The following is a 23352-nucleotide window of genomic DNA, read 5'->3' on the forward strand; positions in this document are numbered from 1 at the left end:
CTTATAGTCAGGGGAGGACTGGGAACTTAACGTGGAAAAAAAAACCTAAAAGAGGCCCCTTGCTGTAAGCAGGTTCAAATTGACAAAAGGCGGTGCGACACAAGTAGAAGGGACCAGCAATACAGTAGTGCAGCACAAAATACCGCCCCAGCAGAACCAAATACCACAGTGCAGAACAAAATACCGCCCCAGCAGAACAAAATACCACAGTGCAGAACAAAATACCACCCCAGCAGAACCAGATACCATAGTGCAGCACAAAATACTGCCCCAGCAGAACCAAATACCACAGTGCAGCACAAAATACCGCCCCAGCAGAACCAAATACCACAGTGCAGCACAAAATACCGCCCCAGCAGAACCAAATACCACAGTGCAGAACCAAATACCGCCCCAGCAGAACCAAATACCACAGTGCAGCACAAAATACCGCCCCAGCAGAACCAAATACCACAGTGCAGCACAAAATACCGCCCCAGCAGAACCAAATACCACAGTGCAGCACAAAACAGAACCGCCCGCAGTATTCAACTGTATCACAGTCCTGAGGACGGTGATACAGCTATATTCAGGAGGGCACCAGCCAAGTGCATTATTACCTGATGCTTCTAGTATTAATTACGGTAATACTAAGGGCATGGGATCATTATGTATCCAGCAACCAGCCTTGAGGAGAGCTTGAGCGCCCCCATTTACATCGGCCCACTGAAACATTTTTCTGTAGCATCTATGCCCAGTTCACCACTGCCAGGGGTGAACCTAGCTTTTCTGCTGGCTGAGGTGAAAACTGAAATGCTCGGCTCAGGCAGTGCGATAACGATGACACCGGCCTCTGATAGGCTACAAGAACTAGAACTAAAGACTATTAGAGGAAACGGTGGGCCAGGGAGACATTGCTCACATGCCCGTTGCAGCATTCAGCTGTATTGTATTGCTGTCCTGTGTACAGCAATGCAGTTGAATATGTAGAGATGAGCGTTTCCACAATGAAAGCGATCATTGCCCATGGCCCTTCTGCTGCCCCCCTCTTGCCCCTACCTGGTGCTGCCTGAAGCGATCGCCTCACCTGGCCTCATTGGTGGTGGACCCCCGACCCCTGCTTACAGTCCCAATATCATATTAAGTTGACTGGTACCAGCTTGTATTACGGACTCTATACACATGTAGAGAACAGCTCACACCACCATTCACTGATGTGTCTGTTGGGGTGGGGGTCTCACTTAATTTGGTGAGATGACTATGTCTGTAAATGTCACCTGTGATGTGTAAATGTGACAAGTTCTCATTTTGGGGTATTTTTGGGGACTTTTCCTACAGTCTATTATTCGCCTGATTTTAGCAACTGACATGGCTCGGCACGGCGACATCTTGGAATCCTTTAAACAGATTGTTTCCAATTTTGACTTCAGTAATGAGGAACATGTGAAAACCGTAAGTCCCTGAGTGGTCTCTGCGGAGCCTTGTAATATTCTGTATAGTCTGTGTGATTTGCTCCTCTTTTTTATAGCTTAGTAAATAAATCTACACAGTTATAGTCTCCTCTCACAACGCTTTTTTACTGTAAGGATTCATTCATATGTCGCAACTTTTGCAGCAATTTTTCCAAAACTGCGGCAAAGCACAATCTAAGTGTCACAAAGTGTAAAAACCTCCCTGCCCCCGTGATCACGCTGCATATCTTCAGAGAACCTTTAGACACATCCGTGCATATAAATCTAATCCCTTTTCTACACAGCCATCTACTCAAATTCTAGTAATGATACTGGAAGCTCTGGATGACCATAGCTTTAAAGGGAACCTGTCACCAGGATTTTGGCCATAGAGCTGGGGACATGGACTGCTAGATGGCCACTAGCACATCTGCAATACCCAGTCCCCATAGCTCTCTGTGCTTTTATTGTGTTAAAAAAACGTTTTGATCGATATGCAAATTAACCTGATATGTGTCCGGAGATGAGTCCAGCGGAAAGGAGCCCAGCACCGCCCGCGTCCTCCGAATCTCCTCCTTGCTGGCTGACGTCACAGAGCTGGAGCGCCGAAATCTAGCGATGCGCGAGCTAGCGCATGCGTAGTTCGTTCCCTGTGCTGATGCCAGCACAGGGAATGAACATGATGCCGACACTGCGCATGCGCTAGCTCGCGCATCGCGAGATTTCGGCGCTCCAGCTCTGTGACGTCAGCCAGCAAGGAGGAGATTCGGAGGACGGGGGGCGGTGCTGGGCTCCTTTCCGCTGGACTCATCTCCGGATACAGGACACATATGAGGTTCATTTGCATATGGATCAAAACTTTTTTTCACACAATAAAAGCACACAGAGCTATGGGGACTGGGTATTGCAGATGTGCTAGTGGCCATCTAGCAGCCCATGTCCTCAGCTCTATACACAAAATCCTGGTGACAGGCTCCCTTTAAGTCTAAATAGGACAGAGCAGTGCATGAAACAAAGATAGAGAATACAATATAAATGGTAAAGTGTGCCCATTGGATGCAACTTGTGGATTTTCATCATATACATAGAATGAGAAAAGTGTTCTCCATTGTCTCAGGTATTCGCTTTGTGACACTGCAGGAATATAGTGGATGTGTGGGTCATTTTTCCCTCCTAAAGCAATGCCCAGCAAGCCCCATGCTGGGGAGGTTCTCCTTGTACTGACCGGGGATGTTCCATTCTCTCTCTCAGCTGCAGATGTTGCTGATAAAATGCTGCGATATCTCCAATGAAGTGCGCCCCACAGAGGTGGCGGAGCCCTGGGTGGACTGTCTGCTTGAGGAGTATTTCATGCAGGTCTGTATGACCCATTATGTATGATGGTCTGGTAGTATGCACCAGACTCATCCTGTGCTGCAAGAGTGACACCTACAGGTGAAAACAGGTTACTGCTCATAGAAAAAAAATCACCATTCAACAAAAATACCTGCATGTTTATTATATAGAGATGGGTGGAAAAAGGAACATACAAATCACCTGAAACATGCCCAATAATTTTGAATATTAGAATATTTTCATGATCTCTGCCTCCTGCCAGTGAATGTTCTTGATGAAAGGGAACCATGCAGCAGACATTACCGAGTCTACCCAACGACAATGAATTATGTTTCTGCTGCAGTGTTAAGAGGAGCTGTCACCTCTCCTGACATGTCTGTTTAGTAACTACTTACATTCCCCATGTAATATTTTTTTTTTAGCAGCTTTTATATAACTCTACGTTGTTCCATTCCTCAGTTATTACTACTAGACGTTTATTAATAAATCTACAAATGGGTGTTACCAGTTGGGGGGGGGGGGGGGGTGTTCCTGCATCGTCTGACACTGGCAGCATTAATTGGATTAGGGTTGCATCGGGTATCAAATTATCAATACCCAATCAATACTTTTGTACCGGTATGAATTAGATATCGGGACTTGCCTTTTACCGATACTAGGCTGCGCAGTAGTGCAGCCTAGTATCAGAGAACACGGCACGTGCTGCTCTCAGTGCGCGCCATGTTCCCTCAGCAGCACAGGGGAGAAGGAGGCAGTCTCTATCTCCCCTGTGCTGCTGCTGCCACCAGTGGGAGGAGAGAGGGGCGGAGGAGGGGAGGGACTGTGACCACTGTGCCTCCAATGAAGATAACTGAGGAGTTGATCGCAGCTCCCTGTCATAGAGGTGGGGTGCCGGCTATGTGATTCTGCTGTCGGCACCCGCCTCCTCTATTTGTACTAAACATTAATTATCTTCATTGGTGGCGCAGTGCGCCCCCCCCCCCCCCCCGGTATTAATAACATTGGTGGCGCAGTGCACCCCCCCCAGTATTATAATCGTTGGTGGCAGTGGCCACAGGGTCCCTTCTCCCCCTCTTCATTGGTTGTGCAGTGGCAGTAGTGATCGGAGCCCCAGCAGTGTAATCCTGGGGCTCCGATCAGTTACCATGGCAGCCACTACTGAAGCCCTGGCTGCCATGGTAACCTCCCTGCTGCTGTGTGTACTATGCACAGGGCAGCAGGGAGAGTGTGAAGTCCTATTCACCCTGATAGAGCTCTATTACGGTGACTAGGACAAGGGATTAAAAGATCCCAGGTTGTAGCCCCTAAGGGGGAAAATAGTAAGTAAAAAAATATATCTACAGTACAGACCAAAAGTTTGGACACACCTTCTCATTTAAAGAGTTTTCTTTATTTTCATGACTATAAAAATTGTAGATTCACACTGAAGGCATCAAAACTATGAATTAACACATGTGGAATTATATACATAACACAAAAGTGTGAAACAACTGAAAATGTCATATTCTAGGCTCTTCAAAGTAGCCACCTTTTGCTTTGATTACTGCTTTGCACACTCTTGGCATTCTCTTGATGAGCTTCAAGAGGTAGTCACCTGAAATGGTCTTCCAACAGTCTTGAAGGAGTTCCCAGAGATGCTTAGCACTTGTTGGCCCTTTTGCCTTCACTCTGCGGTCCAGCTCACCCCAAACCATCTCGATTGGGTTCAGGTCCGGTGACTGTGGAGGCCAGGTCATCTGGCGCAGCACCCCATCACTCTCCTTCATGGTCAAATAGCCCTTACACAGCATGGAGGTGTGTTTAGGGGCATTGTCCTGTTGAAAAATAAATGATGATCCAACTAAACGCAAACCGGATGGAATAGCATGCCGCTGCAAGATGCTGTGGTAGCCATGCTGGTTCAGTATGCCTTCAATTTTGAATAAATCCCCAACAGTGTCACCAGCAAAGCACCCCCACACCATCACACCTCCTCCTCCATACTTCACGGTGGGAACCAGGCATGTAGAGTCCATCCGTTCACCTTTTCTGCGTCGCACAAAGACACGGTGGTTGGAACCAAAGATCTCAAATTTGGACTCATTAGACCAAAGCACAGATTTCCACTGGTCTAATGTCCATTCCTTGTGTTCTTTAGCCCAAACAAGTCTCTTCTGCTTGTTGCCTGTCCTTAGCAGTGGTTTCCTAGCAGATATTCTACCATGAAGGCCTGATTCACACCGTCTCCTCTTAACAGTTATTCTAGAGATGTGTCTGCTGCTAGAACTCTGTGTGACATTGACCTGGTCTCTAATCTGAGCTGCTGTTAACCTGCGATTTCTGAGGCTGGTGACTCGGATGAACTTATCCTCCGCAGCAGAGGTGACTCTTGGTCTTCCTTTCCTGGGGCGATCCGCATGTGAGCCAGTTTCTTTGTAGCGCTTGATGGTTTTTGTGACTGCACTTGGGGACACTTTCAAAGTTTTCCCAATTTTTCGGACTGACTGACCTTCATTTCTTAAAGTAATGATGGCCACTCATTTTTCTTTACTTAGCTGCTTTTTTCTTGCCATAATACAAATTCTAACAGTCTATTCAGTAGGACTATCAGCTGTGTATCCACCTGACTTCTCCACAACGCAACTGATGGTCCCAACCCCATTTATAAGGCAAGAAATCCCACTTATTAAACCTGACAGGGCACACCTGTGAAGTGAAAACCATTTCAGGTGACTACCTCTTGAAGCTCATCAAGAGAATGCCAGGAGTGTGCAAAGCAGTAATCAAAGCAAAAGGGGGCTACTTTGAAGAACCTAGAATATGACATATCTTTAGTTGTTTCACACTTTTTTGTTATGTATATAATTCCAAATGTGTTAATTCATAGTTTTGATGCCTTCAGTGTGAATCTACAATTTTCATAGTCATGAAAATAAAGAAAACTCTTTGAATGAGAAGATGTGTCCAAACTTTTGGTCTGTACTGTATATATATTTTTTTTAAAAACACCAAAATATTAAGTATAAATCCCCCCCTTTCCCAATTTTACATATAAAATATATAAGCAATAAATGTCCGAAAAGTACAAACTATTAAAATATTTTAAAAAAATCTCCTATGCAGTGAACGCCATAACAGAAAAAAATATATAAATGCGCGATTCACCATTTTTTTTTGTCACCTTTTCCCCCCAAAAAATAGGATAATTATATGCCGGATTATAGCCGGGCGTTCCATAAAATGCGGAATGCACACGGCTTTTTTGTTTTTTTTATTTTTTTTCGCTTGGTATCGAGTATCGCAATACTTTTTTATGGTACTGAAATTCAAAATTTTCGTGACAACCCTAGATTGGATAGTGTTAGGCCTCTTTCACATGACAGATTGGCTCCAGATGCGTTCAGGGTGCGCTCAGTGAAACTCGCACCATTTTGCAAGCAAGTTCAGTTGTTCATTTTTTTGCGTGCGGGTACAATGCGTTTTGATGAGTTTTTCATGCGCATGATAAAAAAAACTGAAGGTTTACAAACATTTCTTAGCAACCATCAGTGAAAAACGCATTGCATCCGCACTTGCTTCTGGATGCAATGCGTTTTTCACTGAAGCCCCATTCACTTCTATGGGGCCAAGGCTGCGTGACAAACGCAGAATATAGAACATGCTGCGTTTTTCACGCAACTCAGAACTGATGCGCAAAAAAAAATGTACACAGGATTCAGTGCGGGTGCTATGCGTTCAGGTCACACATTGCACCCGTGCAGAAAATTCGCTCGTGTTTAAGGGGCCTTAGAGTACGCAGGGCACACCCCAACTGGTAACACCCATTTGTAGATTTATTAATAAACTTCTAGTAGCAATAACTGAAGAATGGAACAACATAGAGTTATATAAACGCTCAAGAATTTTTACTGCATGAGGCAAAAATGATTCACTAAATCATGTGGAGAATTATGTGACACTGTGACCACACGACCAGTAGAAGATGTCACTGATCTTCCACTGCTGTGGGAATACTTGTAATATCCTCTAGAAGGACACGAGGCACATAGGGACCTCGAGTAGTCTACTCCGATTTCACATGGACGGATGACGCTATGTGAGCAGCTTAACGCTAATGTTTTCCTTTACAGAGCGATCGTGAAAAATCTGAGGGTCTCCCCGTGACCCCATTCATGGACCGTGATAAGGTCACAAAACCAAAGGCCCAGATTGGATTCATTAAATTCGTCTTGATTCCGATGTTTGAGACGGTCATGAAGGTATATGAGCTTATGATAATGTATGGGGGAAAAACAGGGGCAATAATCGACTGACAGGAGGGAAGACAACCGAATATAGGCTATGTCTCCAGACCAGAAGGAGCTGTCACGCTTTTATATTTGGGGATATTCCAGCATAATATATCATGTATTAATACTAGTGTTGTCCCACTGACCTATAATCACACTTTTCTAGCTTTTCCCACAAATAGAAGAGGTGATGGTGTGCCCCCTGCAGGAGGCGAGGGATCACTACGAGGAGCTCATGCAGCTGGAAGAGGCAATGGCAGAGGTGAGTGGATAACAGGATAACCATTCCAGCCACCTGCATCGTTCGGGTTAGAAAAGGCCCCATTCACACGACTCTTTTTCATCCCTGCCTGCGCTAAGCACACTTTTTAATGGGGTCATTTCTGTAGGGCTATTTCAAGATCCGTATGGTCGTTCCTCAAATTATAGAACATGTCCTATTCTAGTCCATACTGCAGATGAGAATAGCATTTTCTGTTGTTTGGAGGTATCCAGATGCGTTTTTTTACACACTGAAACATTGACACGGACGTGTGCATGAAGCTTTAGTCTACGAAATGAAGGTTTTGTAGCCTGCCGGTGCGCTTTTCTATCTGCCTGCAGATTCCGTACAGTATTATTCCGAAGTTTTGAACAAAGCAACTTCTGATGTAGCACCCAAAGCTCGCTCCGCTCATCACTAAGGCCCCTTTCACACGGGCGAGATTTCCGCGCGGGTGCAATGTGTGAGGTGAACGCATTGCACCCGCACTGAATCCGGACCCATTAATTTCTATGGGGCTGTGCACATGAGCGGTGATTTTCACGCATCACTTGTGCGTTGCGTGAAAATCGCAGCATGCTCCTCTTTGTGCGTTTTTCACGTAACGCAGGCCCCATAGAAATGAATGGGGTTGCGTGAAAATCGCAAGCAAGTGCGGATGCGGTGCGATTTTTCACGCACGGTTGCTAGGTGACGATCGGGATGGGGACCTGATCATTATTATTTCCCCTTATAACATAGTTAAAAGGGAAAATAATAGCATTCTGAATGCAGAATGCATAGTACAATAGGGCTGGAGGGGTTTAAAAAAAATAAAAAATATTTAACTTACCTTAATCCACTTGTTCGCGCAGCCGGCATCTCTTCTGTCTTCATCTGTGAGGAAAAGGACCTTTGATGACGTCACTACACTCATCACATGATCCATCACCATGGTGATGGATCATGTGAATGACCATGTGATGAGTGCAGTGACGTCATCAAAAGTCCTTTTCCTCACAGATGAAGACAGAAGAGAAGCCGGCTGCGCGAACAAGTGGATTAAGGTGAGTTAAAAAAAATATATATATTTTTTTTTAACCCCTCCAGCCCTATTGTACTATGCATTCTGTATTCAGAATGCTATTCTTTTCCCTTATAACAGGCATCCTCAAACTGCGGCCCTCCAGCTGTTGTAAAACTACAACTCCCACAATACCCTGCTGTGGGCTGATACCTGTAGGCTGTTCGGGCATGCTGGGAGTTGTAGTTTTGCAACAGCTGGAGGGCCGCAGTTTGAGGATGCCTGCCTTATAACCATGTTATAAGGGGAAATAATACAATCTACACAACCTTGAACCCAAACCTGAACTTCTGTGAAGAAGTTCGGGTCTGGGTACCACAGTCGGTTTTTTATCACACGCGTGCAAAACACATTGCACCCACGCGATAAAAACTGAACAACGGAACGCAATCGCAGTCAAAACTGACTGCAATTGGGTACCTACTCACACGGGTTTGCCGCAATGCACCGGGACGCATCCGGACCTATCCCGGACACGCTTCTCTGCAAGGGGCCTAATTGTGACCATAACTCTATGAAATAACAGGTATTGGTTCCAAAGCCCCAAAATATTATCCTGACCTAAGTGAAAATGAAGATTTCAGAAAAATAAACATTCAAGATAAATAAGCAGACAACCAAGCCACATAAAGTACGTCACATACATATAGCTGTAAATGACATTGCATGAGGAGGACAGCAGCTTCTTCAGGGTCTTTCCTGTACAGTACACAGTGTACCAGCCGCCCTCACCTAACATCAAAAGGGGCAGATCATCCTGGCACAGAGAAATGGCGGCACAGGGCATATAGTACTGCAGAGGTGCTGGTGTTTTACCAAAGAAATGGCCATGTTGAAACACTAGTTATAGCCAAGCTAGTGATTACCAGACAATGGAAGGACCATAGGGCTCCTACTATAGGGGAAGTAGTGTCTACCGTTTCTACTACATGTCTGTATGAGAAAGCCTTAAAGGGAACCTGTCATCAACTTTATGCTATCCATACTAACGGCAGCAATAAGGCAAGTTGATTTCAGCGGTCTGTCATTTATACGTTAAAAGTAAGTGGTTGCCGAGAACTAACATCACAATCATTGCAGACTGGGCCTGGAAAAGAGTCCCGGCCACCTGAGAAGAGTCATGGTTATTCATGAATCCCTGCTCTCCTGCCCACCTGCTGATGACTGACAGTCTTCTACCGAGTTTTCTCCCTTTCTGTCTAGGAGAGAACTGCCAATCATCAGCAGATGGGGAGAGCAGGAGATTATAATAACCAGGGCTCTTCTCAGGTAGATGTGACTCTTTTCAAGGCCTGGGCTGCAATGATTATGATGCTGGTTCTCTGCAACCACTTACATTTAGCTCATGAGTGACGACCGCTGACGTCAGCATTTCTGTCACTATTTTATGCTGCCCTCAGTGAGGTCACCATAAAGTTGATGACAGGTTCCCTTTAACGCCCTCTGTTAACCTTAACTCCTTCATATCTTTTAATAAGACCTGGTATTTGTGGAATGAAAGCAAATATGGCACTACTAGTTCACACCTCCAAATTGCTCCTATCTACATACTCCCATTGTTACACCTCTCACCATCTACCTCCAGATTTTCTTCATTTTTGAGCGTCATATGAACTCCTGGTGTCTGTTGTTGTATTTTGTTTCTGTTTATTTACTGTATATTTCTTAACTGTGACAAACCGCATGACACGCCTGAAATTATGGTGGGTCATATATTGTTATGCTTTAAAAAAAAAAACTAACTATAAATGGCCATGTTGATTGGTTGGATCTGAGTCTGAGGCATTGTTGATTCTGGTTTTAAGTTACAAAGGCCAAGGAAAGATGAATGTATGTTGAAAATATTGCATCTTGAGGCCATTCTGTCTTGAGGGATTACTTGTATAACAAGGTAAAAGATGCATGTGTACTTCCTCTGGACTACCACTAGATGGCACTATCTGCATTATTTTCACATCATCATACACAGACTGCTTCTACACCATCATACACAGACTGCTTCTACACTACATCTTTTGTTGTCTTTCGGTTTGCTTTTTTTCATAACAAAAAAAAAAGCATCAAAAACATCAACCTTGTGCTGTATATTTTTAGTAGCGCTTTTGCTTTTTTTTTTTGTACATTTTTTTCAGCCGGAAAGTATACATCCCCCTCTGATGTCAGTTCTTCTGTTTTTGAAAAAAGCTGTTGTAAAATAAAAAAAATTGCATAAAGCTTCATTTTCAATACTGTATGGAGCAAGCGCTCCGTACAATATTAGAATGTATTGGCTCTGATGAGCCAAAGTTATTACTTTGCAAAGTCTTGCAAGACTTTGCATAATAACTTCAGAAATTGATTTATACTGTAAAAAACTATTTCCCGAACTTGGGTTCGGTTCCAAGGTACCACAAGGTCTCACGAGAATTCGCAAAATAATTACTTCAGCTCATCAGAGCCAATACATTCTAATATTGTACTGAAAACTAAGCTTTATGCAAATCGACTTCGGATATTTCATCATAAGTCGATTCACTCATCCCTACTCCAGACCCATACATTGTTTTTTTTCCCTCTACAGAGCTGTGTGAGGGCTTGATTTTTTTCACTGGTATAATTTTTGGGGCACATAATTTGTATTTCTTATTTTTTTACCATTTTAGGGTCTATTCACACATCCGTATGTGTTTTGCGGATCTGCAAAACATGGACAACGGCAATGTGCATTCCGCATTTTGCAGACCGCACATCACCGGCACTCAATTGCGGACAAGAATAGGACATGTTCTATTTTTTGCGGAACGGAAGTGCGGATCTGTAAATGCGGATGCGGACAGCACATTCCGGACCCATTTTGCGGACGTGTGAATGGACCCTAAGGGCTGTTTCACATGAGCGAGTCCATTGCAGGAATCCGCTCCGTGTGCAAGTGTGATCCTCCGCTCTGGACTTGCAGGAGCGCACGGCATTATCATGATTTATAATGCTATGTGTCTCTGCTTGACCTTATTTCTACAGAATCATACTGACAGCTTTATGGGAAATCTGGGAAATCACCATAGATATCACACCAGTAGAGCATTTAGCGCTGCCATTAGTAACACCAGCAGGGGGCAGAATACTTGTTAAAGTACCTTCACGGCAAATAAGTTTTGAAATGGGCTCTGAAGGTTTGGCAGTGCATTATGGTGTTCTCCCTCTGTAATTTACCGTGAAAGCTTCTCAGCACAGAGTCCATTGGAAATTGTTTTCTGTGCACACAAAATAACGTACTTTTTCGTTCTTGCTCCACAGGTCCAGCAGAAGAAGGCAGAGATCCTGTCTGGCGGAGGCAAGGCGAAGCGGAACATAGAAACCTTGTAGCTGTGTATAATTTACTTTTCCATGTGCAATAAAATGTGTAAACCTGGCGGTGCGGCCCAGAGCCCCCGGTGTGATCAGTAGGAGCGAGGCGATGATTAATTTTACTCCGCTCTGACCTCTCCAGCAGTCCTGCATGTACTGGCGCGCGCGCTGTTTTCTTAAATACGTAATTGATGTGGCGTTCTAAGTCTCCTTTTCCTTGCCAGTTGTGCGCCTTTAAACAGCAGGGGTGCAGCTCTCTGCTTTTTGGACTCGGTATTTGGGGGAATATGTTGGGAGTCATTAAATAAGGATTAGCCCCATTCAATGCTCAGACGCCAGGTTAGAATAACAGATCTGGGCAGCCCCTCAGAGCTGATAGATCTCTGCATTTTCTGAATGGAAATGTGCCTTCTCCTGGAGACAGACTTTCGTCCGATGTTCACTCCACGTTCAGGAATTCTATACATTTCTAATATCTTTGTGGTTTTACAGGGTAGCAGGTTATGGGGTTATTCCAGGAGCTCCCATAGACTGCAGCCACGGGTTGAATTATAATAAAAAAATGTATTAATCTTCCATTCACAGTTCTGTACACAGCAGCATTATCCCATCTGTGAGGGCCTCATCCTGAGCTCTCTAGATCATGCATAGAATGTCCAAGTCACAGTACAGAATGGGTGAGAACAGGAAAAGCTGGGAAAATATATTTTCCCCCACTGTCGGCAGCCGCTAGGCTGGCAATTAAGAGAATTAGCAGCCAGCTGAGGAGCTCGGGTAAATGTGGGCTGAGCGCCTCAATCAGGGCTCCCAGTCTGGGGAAGGAGCAGTCTGCGGCCCTCTAACCCTGTGTGGGGTAAGCACGGTGCTGTGTTTTGGGGAGCTGGCTGGTAGACCCAGATCCCGATAGAGAGGGAGAACTACTGTATAGTCAGTGGCCAGACGGCCTAGGGATTTGTGTTTAGGATTTATGTTTGGTCTGCTGTTAAAGTGACAATAAAGCTGGTCGAGGCCAGTTTGCACCCAAATCTGCAGTGTTGGAGTGGCTTCTTGAGGTGTGCCAACCGTCTAAGCGGAGAAGACAGCAATCCTGGAGAGCTAAGTGACCCTGAGATGTCACTATATATATATATATATATATATATATATATATATATATATGGCATTCAGGTTAGAGGACAACCTTCTGTAATGCCGACCATTAGTAATAAGGGGGTGTTTTTTCAGTCATCCATTTGTTCTGCACCACAGATACTGTAGGTACATGTGGTTTGTGGCACAATCGGTGGTTGCGAGTTCAAAAGGTGCTATAGAAATCTGTGGACAATAATACCAACAGTAACAAACAGTGCCTTGGGAAAGTACTCACCCCTTGGTGCTTTTCCTATTTTGCTGCATTACAACCTGGAGTTACACTGTAGTTTTGGAGGGATTTGCACCATTTGATTTACACTACATGTCTACCACTAGTGATGAGCAAAGCAAGCTTTGGATGTTACATCTGTACAGTATTAGAATGTATGGGCTCCGATGAGCCGAAGTTAGTTATTCGCACATGATTTCATTGAATAACTTCGGTAACTGATCTTTAAAGTGGAAAACCACTTTAAAATTTGAAACCGAACTCGGCTTTGGTTCCAAGGTACCAGTCGCTTTGCTAATCTCTATCTACCACTTTGAAGGAGAAAAATATTTTAAACTGTGATAAACGCTAATAAAAAATAAATAAAATAAAAAAGCCTAAATGCACTGTACATCTGTATTCACCCCCTGCAAGTCAATCCTTTGGAGCCACCTTTTGCTGCAATTACAGATACAAATCTCTTGGGGTATGTCTCTATTACCTTTGCACATCTAGATTCTTTCAGGTAAAACTGCTTCAAGTCCTTGAAGAGTGATAGTTTACAATGGTGTACAGTAGGGATAAGCGAATTTCATATTTTGAAGTGCGGGTTTGTGTTGTGGTATTTACAGAATTGTGTTATGGATTCCGTTACCATGGACTATAACGCAATTCCATGACGGAATGCCTTTAGAGGCATTCCGTTGAAATAGAAGTCTGTGGCCTGCATAATGGAGTCCTCTCCATTATGCAGGCCACAGACCTATTATGACGGAATGAATAACGGAATACCTCTAAAGGCATTCCATCATGGAATTGCATTATGGTCCATGGTAACGGAATCCATAACGCAATTCTGTAAATACCACAACACAAACCTGCACACTAACTTCAAAATATGAAATTCGCTCATCCCTAGTGTACAGCAGTCTTCACGTCATGCCACAGATTATCATTTGGATTGAGGTCTGGGCTTTTACTATGCTATTCCAAGACATTTATATATTTCCCTTTAAATCATCACTCCATTGTAACTATAGGAGTATGTTTAGGGTCATTGTCCTTCTGGAATGTGATCCTCTGCCCCAGTCTCAAATCTCTGGCAGACTGAAACCAGTTTTTCTGCCATCTTTCCTTCAATCCTGACCAGTTTTCCAGTCCCTACATTATTATTAAAGGGGTTGTCCAAGATTTTGATATTGAACAGCTGTTTAAAGAGGCCACAACGGCCTGTTCCTAGGCCAGTGACATCATGTTCATCACTCACATGGCCTAGGCGCAGCTCAGTCTCATTCAAGTGAATGAGGCTGAGCTACAATACCAAGCACAGCTGCTATACAATAGACAGCACTGGAGTGCCATGGCTTCTTCAAACAGCTGATTGGCGGGGGTGATGGGATTTGGACCCCCACTGACCAGATATTGATAACCTATCCTGAGCATAGGCCATCAATATCAAAGTCTTGGACAACCCCTTTAAAGCGCCAATGATTCCAGGGCACCGTACATATAAAAATGGTGTAAATACATAAAGAAAAGCACAATAAGAACAATAAGCAAAGACAAAATGAGTAATAAACTGGTACAGGAGAGAGGACCCTGCCCAGGAGGGCTTACAATCTACAAGGTATCAGGAAAGAAGACAGTAGGTGAGGTTAGAAGCAGCTTGTACAGAGGTATAGTAGTAGCAGCGTTACTGTAGGTTGTAGACTTGTCTGAAGAGGTGGGTTTTCAGGTTTGTTTTGAAGGTTTCCATGGTAGGTAAGAGTCCGATGTGTTGAGGTAAAAAATTCTAGAGTATGGGGGATGCACAGGGGAAATCTTGGAGGCAATTGTGTGAGGAGCAGAGAAGGAGGTCTTGTGAGGATCGGAGATTGGAAGATATTGATAGATCAATTCACAGATGTAAGGAGGTGACAGGTTGTAGAGTTCTAGGACAGAGCCTTGAGGGACACCAACAGACAGAGGGTGAGATGAGGTGAAAATACTAAATGTTCGGTAAGGTATGAGGTGATCCGGGATATGGCCAAGTCTGTGATGCCAAGGGATAGGAGAGATTGTAACAGAAGGGAATAATCAACTGTGTCAAAGGCAGAGGGCACATTTAAAGGGGTTCTGCACCTTCATTTAACTGATGATCTATCCTCTGGAAAGATCATCAGCTTTTGATCGGCCGGGGTCCGACACCCGGGACCCCCGCCGATCAGCTGTTTGAGAAGGCAGCGGCGCTCCAGCAGCGCCGCTGCCTTCTCACTATTTACCGCCGGGCCGCCCGTCCACTGACGTCACGACTTGTATCAACTAGAGTGGGCGCGGCTAAGCTCTGTTCACTTGAATGGAGCTTAGCCGGGCCCACTCTAGTTGATACAAGTCGTGACGTCAGTGGGCGGGCGGCCCTGCGGTAAATAGTGAGAAGGCAGAGGCGCTGCTGGAGCGCCGCTGCCTTCTCAAACAGCTAATCGGCGGGGGTCCCGGGTGTCGGACCCCCGCCGATCAGAAGCTGATGATCTATCCAGAGGATAGATCATCAGTTAAATAAAGGTGCAGAACCCCTTTAAGGAGGGGTGTGAAGGCTGTGGGTTCAAAAGAGGAGGGGAAGAGATAGGTTATAGCTGGGTTGGGGATAACATGGGATGGAATCAGGTCAAGTGCACAGGTGGTGAGATGTCATCTGGAGAGTAGGGTGCAAGTTTTTCATGCCACCACCATGATTTACTGTGGGAATGGTGTTCTTGAGGGGACGGGACGTGTTGGGTTTGTGTGGCATGCCAAAACCGCAGGGGCGACACGTGAGGTGCACGGTGGGCCGATGAGGGGCCAGTAATAACACAGTTCATCGGTTTACTCACGGTTAGCAGAAAGCCTCCCAGCACAGTGATGAGGAAGACAGCACAAAATCCTCCGGGGCACACTCTGTGGTAGGGAAGCACCAGCCTAGATGGAGGTTGAGGTGCCCTTGATGACAGCGGTGTTTAGGGTGCTTGTGGCAGCTGGGTCCCTTGATGGTATTTGTCGTGACGCTAGTACCGTTTGTGGTGGTACAACCAGTTGTAGTAATATTGAAGAATAAGGTAGACAGTGGTAGCATACAACTCACAACTTTTACTGTAGCTGGTTTTAGTTGCAGCATATACATCCAGACAGAATACAGTCTCTTGATATTAAGAGGAATTCTGTTGATCCACTGTTAATAGGTTTGGCTAGGTTCTGACTCAGGCTGTGGTTCTGTAGTACTCTTTTCGGGTATGCTTAGTCCTATAATTTCTGTATCTTCCAAGCCCTTGAACAGGTAGCTAATCTGTCTTCTATAATTTATGGTGACGCTGCCTGTAGCTATATTGTCCTCCACCATGTGCAAAGGTGCCCATTAAGCCTGAGGTGGTGGCTGTTATCACTGATGTCTCTCTGCTTCGATTTCTTCCAGGGACGCAACTCTATCCTCTGGTCGTAGGATAAAAGGAACTAAGAGGATCACAGGAGGAAAACGCTCTCCTGCTTCTCATACCTTGGCACTACCTCATTGCTGCTTCTGACTTCACCCACTACTCTGTGATGTGTAGTCTTAGCTTAACAACTAACCCTACTCTCCTTATACTAGGCCTGGCTAAGGTATTTATATAAACTAAGTGCTATCCCCCTCTAGTGGTGGGATGTATAAAACACACCTAACCAGCCTATGAACAGGGATACAACAGGTGATGACATACAGAATGACAGTTATTTTGTAGTTCCCACGTGTCTTGAGTGGGACGTTGCATACCCCCATGGTAAAAGATAAGTCGCCCTCGAAGTTGGTAATATCTGAAGCTGTGGATCTCTAAGCTGATTCCTGTAATACACCAAATACACACCACCAAATATGGATATAGACATTGCAATGCATTATCATGACTCTTCGATAACCTCCTGTAAATAAAGAGTTATGCACAAAAAATACATTCTAGGCAAATATATAATATATCACATACACATTTTTTCTTTGGTTGATGCTTTACAGCCAAAAATGGTAATTAAGTAGCGATCTCACATAAGGGCAGTAAAGTCCTTGATATGGTTTTTTAAAGACAAAGTCCATACCTAAGTTAGGGTATAAAACATGTATAAAAACTTTTTAAAGTGCAACATTTTTGTAAAAAGGATGAACACAGAAAAGTCTTTCTGGGTAGTGTACTTTAAACGTTTCATCAACATAGTCCCTTAATAACTTGAAAATGGGGTAAAAAGGGGTTAAATAGCCCAAAACACACAAATAAAGTGCAACTGTGATTTTTTGGGGGGATTCAAGTGGAGTCCAATGATGGAGTCTTGGCTAATAAAACACAGAGAGGGGCTCAAAACAAAAACAAGAAGAGAAGTCCTCTCAAAACAACGGCAGCTCCTGCTCTATATAAATGCTTGGCATACGGCCTACTTAGATGTAGGATCTGGACTGGACGACACATCTGTAGGGATTGGACTTCCAGAATCCCATGAATCAGGGGAAGATCCTTCTGGTTTTCCCTCCATTATCCGCTGTTTAGGAGTGGATGGCAAATTCAACTTCTTTTTTAACTCTTCAAAAATAGGATATCCCTCCTTTTTAATGCTGTAATCCAGCCCAATTGCAGGGTCAATCCTGGCTACAGGTTTTGATTCCCCTGAAGGATTTCTCGTTAATAGTGGACTTTCTGATTCACCTCTGTAGGTTGGAATATTGAATTCCTGATGCTCTTGTACAGCCAGCTGTTGGAACAAAACTGCACAGTCCTCGGCAGATGCACTTAGGCCTTTTGGCTCTGGCCTCTTTCTCCTAACACGTTCCCTCTGGGGGTTTGGGATCACTTGCACGGTCTTTAGTAACGATGGCAGGTTGCCAGAGAATGTTAGTGCCTGCAAATCCAGTGGCATATTGATTTTGGGTGCTAGGCGGCACATATTTTGCAGCAGGCCGCACGTTATCCTCCTGCACAGACATGGTAACAGCAGGTGAATTATGGTTAGGCAAGTTAACTGTGGCTGTAGACACTTTTTTTTTTTCTTGCGCGGTGTTGCTATGGGCAACCGCTATCTTGCGGGTGTATGGCCCTTTAAGCAACTTGGTGCCGGCTGAATGCAGTGCTTGAGTAGCGCTAGTTTAAATCTTGAGCAGCGCTCCTGGCTATCGACGCTCCTTATAATTAGCAGGGGCAAATCGGAGCACTCACAGGTTGCGATTACTACTTGGTGGACGGCAAGCAATGCGATCCTTTCCTCTGCGTTAGTTCGCATGTGAAGTCTCGCGACTTTTGGGTATGCGCACGTCACACTCTCCTCCCGTGCGCGACGTTCCACTTTGATGTGGCTGCAAGCAGAGGAGGCGGCGCTGCGTTTGCATATAGGATCAGCCTCCCAGAATTGACACAGCAAAAGGTAGGAAGGGCTGGCCGGACAACTTTGCATAAATGGGCGGCACTAGATTTTCCCGCTCTTCAGGGGGTGTCACTATCTTATCCACAGTGATGGCGCAGTATTTTTTTTTCAAACAAGAAGGCCTCCGGTGGCCATTCTAAGTGCATAGAAACAGTCCATTCAATTACAGCAAGCCGTTTTAGTAACACACAAATATCAGATTTTCTTACTTTTGACACTGCGATTTTTATGCTGAAGACTGGTATAACACTTCCATGCAACTTCCAAACACTTTAAACAGTTCTGTGGCCCAACACAGCGTGCCATAAGTAAAAGTCTCTCAATGAAGCAAAGGGGATTATTCTCATGCTACAGTCTTTCAAATAAGGCGCAGGGGTTAATATCCTGTTCGTGACGCCAAAATTTAAAGATGTGGCATGCCAGAACCGCAGGGGCGACACGTGAGGTGCACGGTGGGCCGATGAGGGGCCAGTAATAATACAGTTTATCGGTTTATTCACGGTTAGCAGAAAGCCTCCCTGGGCCGGCAGCACAGTGATGAGGAAGACAGCACAAAATCCTCCGGGGCGCACTCTGTGGTAGGGAAGCACCAGCCTAGATGGAGGTTGAGGTGCCCTTGATGACGGTGGTGTTTAGGGTGCTTGTGGCGGCTGGGTCCCTTGATGGTATTTGTCGTGACGCCAGTACAGTTTTTGGTGGTACAACCAGTTGAAGTAGTAATGTTGAAGAATAAGGTAGACAGTGGTAGGATACAACTCACAACTTTTACTGTAGCTGGTTTTAGTTGCAGCATATACATCCAGAGAGAATACATTCTCTTGATATTTAGAGGAATTCTGTTGATCCACTGTTAATAGGTTTGGCTAGGTCCTGACTCAGGCTGTGGCTCAGACATGCAGAATGACATGCAACAGGGGTACATTTATTAAGACCGGCGATTTAGATGCCGGTCTTGGTCCCTCTGCGATGCTGGTGGATCCGCCAAAGTTATGTGAAGGCGCAGGCCTCTAGATAACTTTTGCGTGGCGCTTCCTCCAGCAGGCCGTGCAACATACTAAAATCTACACCAGCTCCCTTGTAGAAAATGATAAATGAGGTGGGCCTGCAAGTTTTCCTGCAAAAAACAATTGCAACAAAGTCTGACATTAATACGCCAAAAAGTGGGGTATAATCGATAATAAATGTCGACCATAGTATTTCCTATGATGGAGAGAAAGTAAAATTTTAGTCTTAAATGAGTTTACCACATGCTTTCTGGCAAACTCCAGTTTTACTATGTTGTTTAAGCATAGTAACATAGTACATAAGGCCGAAAAAGACATTTGTCCATCCAGTTCGGCCTGTTATCCTGCAAGTTGATCCAGAGGAAGGCAAAAAAAAAAACTGTGAGTAGAAGCCAATTTTCCCCACTTTAGGGGAATAAAAAATTCCTTCCCGACTCCAATCAGGCAATCAGAATAAATCCCTGGATTAACGACCCCTCTCTAGTAGCTATAGCCTGTAATATTATTACACTCCAGAAATACATCCAGGCCCCTCTTAAATTCCTTTATTGTACTCACCATCACCACCTCCTCCGGCAGAGAGTTCCATAGTCTCACTGCTTTTACCATAAAGAATCCTCTTCTATGTTTGTACACAAACCTTCTTTCCTCAAGACGCAGAGGATGTCCCCTCGTCACAGTCCTGGGGATAAATAGATGATGGGAGTGATCTCTGTACTGACCCCTGATATATTTATACATTGTAATTAGATCTACCCTCAGTCGTCTTTTTTCTAAAGTGAATAACCCTAATTTTGATAATCTTTCAGGGTACTGTAGTTTCCCCATTCCAGTTAATACTTTAGTTGCCCTCCTCTGGACCCTCTCCAGCTCTGCTCTGTCTGCCTTGTTCACAGGAGCCCAGAACTGTACACAGTACTCCATGTGTGGTCTGACTAGTGATTTGTAAAAGCAATGTTTTGTTTTTTTTCTGGCCTCTCTGCTGTAAAGTCCCACTCTGTGGACTATATGGCTTATAGCAGTCCTATGGACAGATACCGTACTTCCATCTCCACTCATTCAACGTTTGTCTTGGGTTTTTAGAGAAACTGAATTCCAAAAACAGCAAAATTTGCATCCATTTATTTAAACTGATCCAATTTTACCATTTTGACATGGAAACAAGGCAAATGACGTGGGATTGGTTATATTTTTGGACAAGGGGTTTGGGAGAACAGTCACGTTTCTTCAATTTATTTGATTTTTCCTTAGTCTCTATTATAGATTAGAAATGCCTATTTTTGTCAGCAAAATGGACAAGAACAGGACATGTTCTATAATTTGCAGGATGGCACACAGATGACATCCGTGTCCTGTCCACATTTTTTGCAACCCCATAGAAATGAATGGATCCACATCTGAACTGCAAAAAATCTGTATCAAATACAGATCAAATATATGGTCGTTCGCACAAGGTCTTAAACTGAAGAAAAACAGATGCTATTGCATGCCTTCAGTTTTATTTATTCATGCACACGGCCGTTCGCTGTCCGCATCCGTTGCTAACATGTCCTATTCTTGTCAGCGCTTTGTGGACAAAAACAGGCAGTTATATGAAAGGCTGTCCGTGCCGTTTAGCAAATTACGGAACGCACACGGACGCCATCCGTGTTTTGCGGATCCGCGATTTGCGGACCGCAAAACACACAACGGTCGTGTGCATGTAGCCTATTGCTTTCAATTTATTTATTTATTTATTTTTTGCCAAATTGCAACTGAAAGTGCCACATCAGGTTTTTTTTTTGCTGGATCGAAAGGCACAAGAATACAAAATGCTGCTTTTGGCATCAGTTCTTTTCCTATAGGTGCCTATGTATCATTTAAACTGATCAGTTTTTTTAGTAAAACCTGATTAGTTCAACTGAAAAAAAAAAAAAAAAACACAGTGTAAAAGAACCCTACTGTTGATTGTTGACTCTATGATTAATGCCCTACTTGACTCGGTCCATCAGTCTTGGTGAGCTGTCTTCTCTTGCCAAGCTTGTAGCTGTGCCATATTCCTTCCATTTTGGAATGATGGATTTAATGGTGCTCCTCTGAATGTTTAACGTTTGGGATATTTCTTATAACCTTATATGCGTATTTTATACTGAACGCATCCGCAGCGCATCCGGACTTAATACGCTCAGTGCACCATCCTTGTTTTTTCTTCCCCCTTCTTGATGACAACCCTGTGTTACATAGAAACATAGAATGTGTCGGCAGATAAGAACCATTTGGCCCATCTAGTCTGCCCAATATACTGAATACTATGGATAGCCCCTGGCCCTATCTTATATGAAGGACGGCCTTATGCCTATCCCATGCATGCTTAAACTCCTCCACTGTATTTGCAGCTGCCACTTTTGCAGGAAGGCTATTCCATGCATCCACTACTCTCTCAATAAAGTAATACTTCCTGATATCACTTTTAAACCTTTGCCCCTTTTTCTTCTTTTAAATATTCTCTCCTCTTTTACCTTGTTGATTCCCTTTATGTATTTAAAAGTTTCTATCATATCCCCTCTGTCTCGTCTTTCTTCCAAGCTATACATGTTAGGCCGAATGCACACGACCGTTGTGTGCATCCGCGTCTGTGGTTCCGTTTTCCGTTTTTTTTCACAGCTCCATTGACTTTCAATGGGTCCGTGGAAAAATCGGAAAATGCACCGTTTGGCAGCCGCATCCGTGATCCGTGTTTCCTGGCCGTGAAAAAAATATGACCTGTCCTATTTTTTTCACGGTCAACGGTTCGCGGACCCATTCAAGTCAATAGATCCGTGAAAAATCACTGATGCACACAAGATTGTCATCCGCGTCCGTGATCCGTGTCCGTTTTCCCTATCATTTTCAATGCAAACTTGACTTAGTTTTTTTTTTCACTTTTCATGTCCGTGGATCCTCCAAAAATCAAGGAAGACCCACGGATGAAAAAACGGTCACGGATCACGGACCAACGGAACCCCGTTTTGTGGACCGTGAAAAAATACTGTCGTGTGCATGAGGCCTTAAGGTCCCTTAATCTTTCCTGGTAAGTTTTATCCTGCAATCCATGTACCAGTTTAGTAGCTCTTCTCTGAACTCTCTCCAAAGTATCAATATCCTTCTGGAGATATGGTCTCCAGTACTGAGCACAATGCTCCAAATGAGGTCTCACTAGTGCTCTGTAGAGCGGCATGAGCACCTCCCTCCTTCTACTGGTAATTCCTCTCCCTATACACCCAAGCATTCTGCTAGCATTTCCTGCTGCTCTATGACATTGTCTGCCTACCTTTAAGTCTGCTGAAATAATGATCTCTAAATCCCTTTCCTCAGATACTGAGGTTAGGACTGTATCACTGATTTTATATTCTGCTCTTGGGTTTTTACGTCTCAGGTGCATTATCTTGCACTTATCAACATTAAATTTTAGTTGCCAGATTTTTGACCATTCCTCTAGTTTTCCTAAATCCTTTTCCATTTGGTGTATTCCTTCAGGAACATCAACCCTGTTACAAATCTTTGTGTCATCAGCAAAAAAGACACACCTTACCATCGAGGCCTTCTGCAATTTCACTGATAAAGATATTAAACAATATGGGTCCCAGAACAGATCCCTGAGGTACCCCACTGGTAACAAGACCTTGGTCTGAATATACTCCATTGACTACAACCCTCTGTTGTCTGTCCCTCAGCCACTGCCTAGTCCATTCAACAATATGAGAGTCCAAGCCCAATGACTGCACTTTATTGATAAGCCTTCTATGTGGGACAGTATCAAAAGCCTTACTAAAGTCTAGATAAGCGATGTCTACTGCACCTCCTCCATCTATTATTTTAGTCACCCAATCAAAAAAATCAATAAGATTAGTTTGACATGATCTCCCTGAAGTAAACCCATGCTGTTTTTCATCTTTCAATCCATGGGATTTTAGATGGTCC

At 44.1% G+C, this 23352-nt stretch overlaps 1 protein-coding gene across 1 annotated transcript in view; it reads left to right on the forward strand.

Moving 5' to 3' along the window:
• Positions 1 to 12668, forward strand: part of LOC122926196 (high affinity cGMP-specific 3',5'-cyclic phosphodiesterase 9A-like) — a 38021-nt gene extending 25353 nt beyond the window's left edge. The window contains exons 11-15 of the mRNA XM_044277577.1: positions 1318 to 1431; positions 2682 to 2786; positions 6875 to 7003; positions 7200 to 7295; positions 11632 to 12668. Coding sequence (XP_044133512.1) covers positions 1318 to 1431; positions 2682 to 2786; positions 6875 to 7003; positions 7200 to 7295; positions 11632 to 11700 — 513 coding nt within the window. The 3' untranslated portion in view covers positions 11701 to 12668. The remainder of the gene's footprint in view (positions 1 to 1317; positions 1432 to 2681; positions 2787 to 6874; positions 7004 to 7199; positions 7296 to 11631) is intronic.
• Positions 12669 to 23352: the final 10684 nt, after the last annotated feature.

Source organism: Bufo gargarizans, chromosome 2 (genome assembly GCF_014858855.1).
Source record: "Bufo gargarizans isolate SCDJY-AF-19 chromosome 2, ASM1485885v1, whole genome shotgun sequence".
Lineage (NCBI taxonomy): Eukaryota > Metazoa > Chordata > Amphibia > Anura > Bufonidae > Bufo > Bufo gargarizans.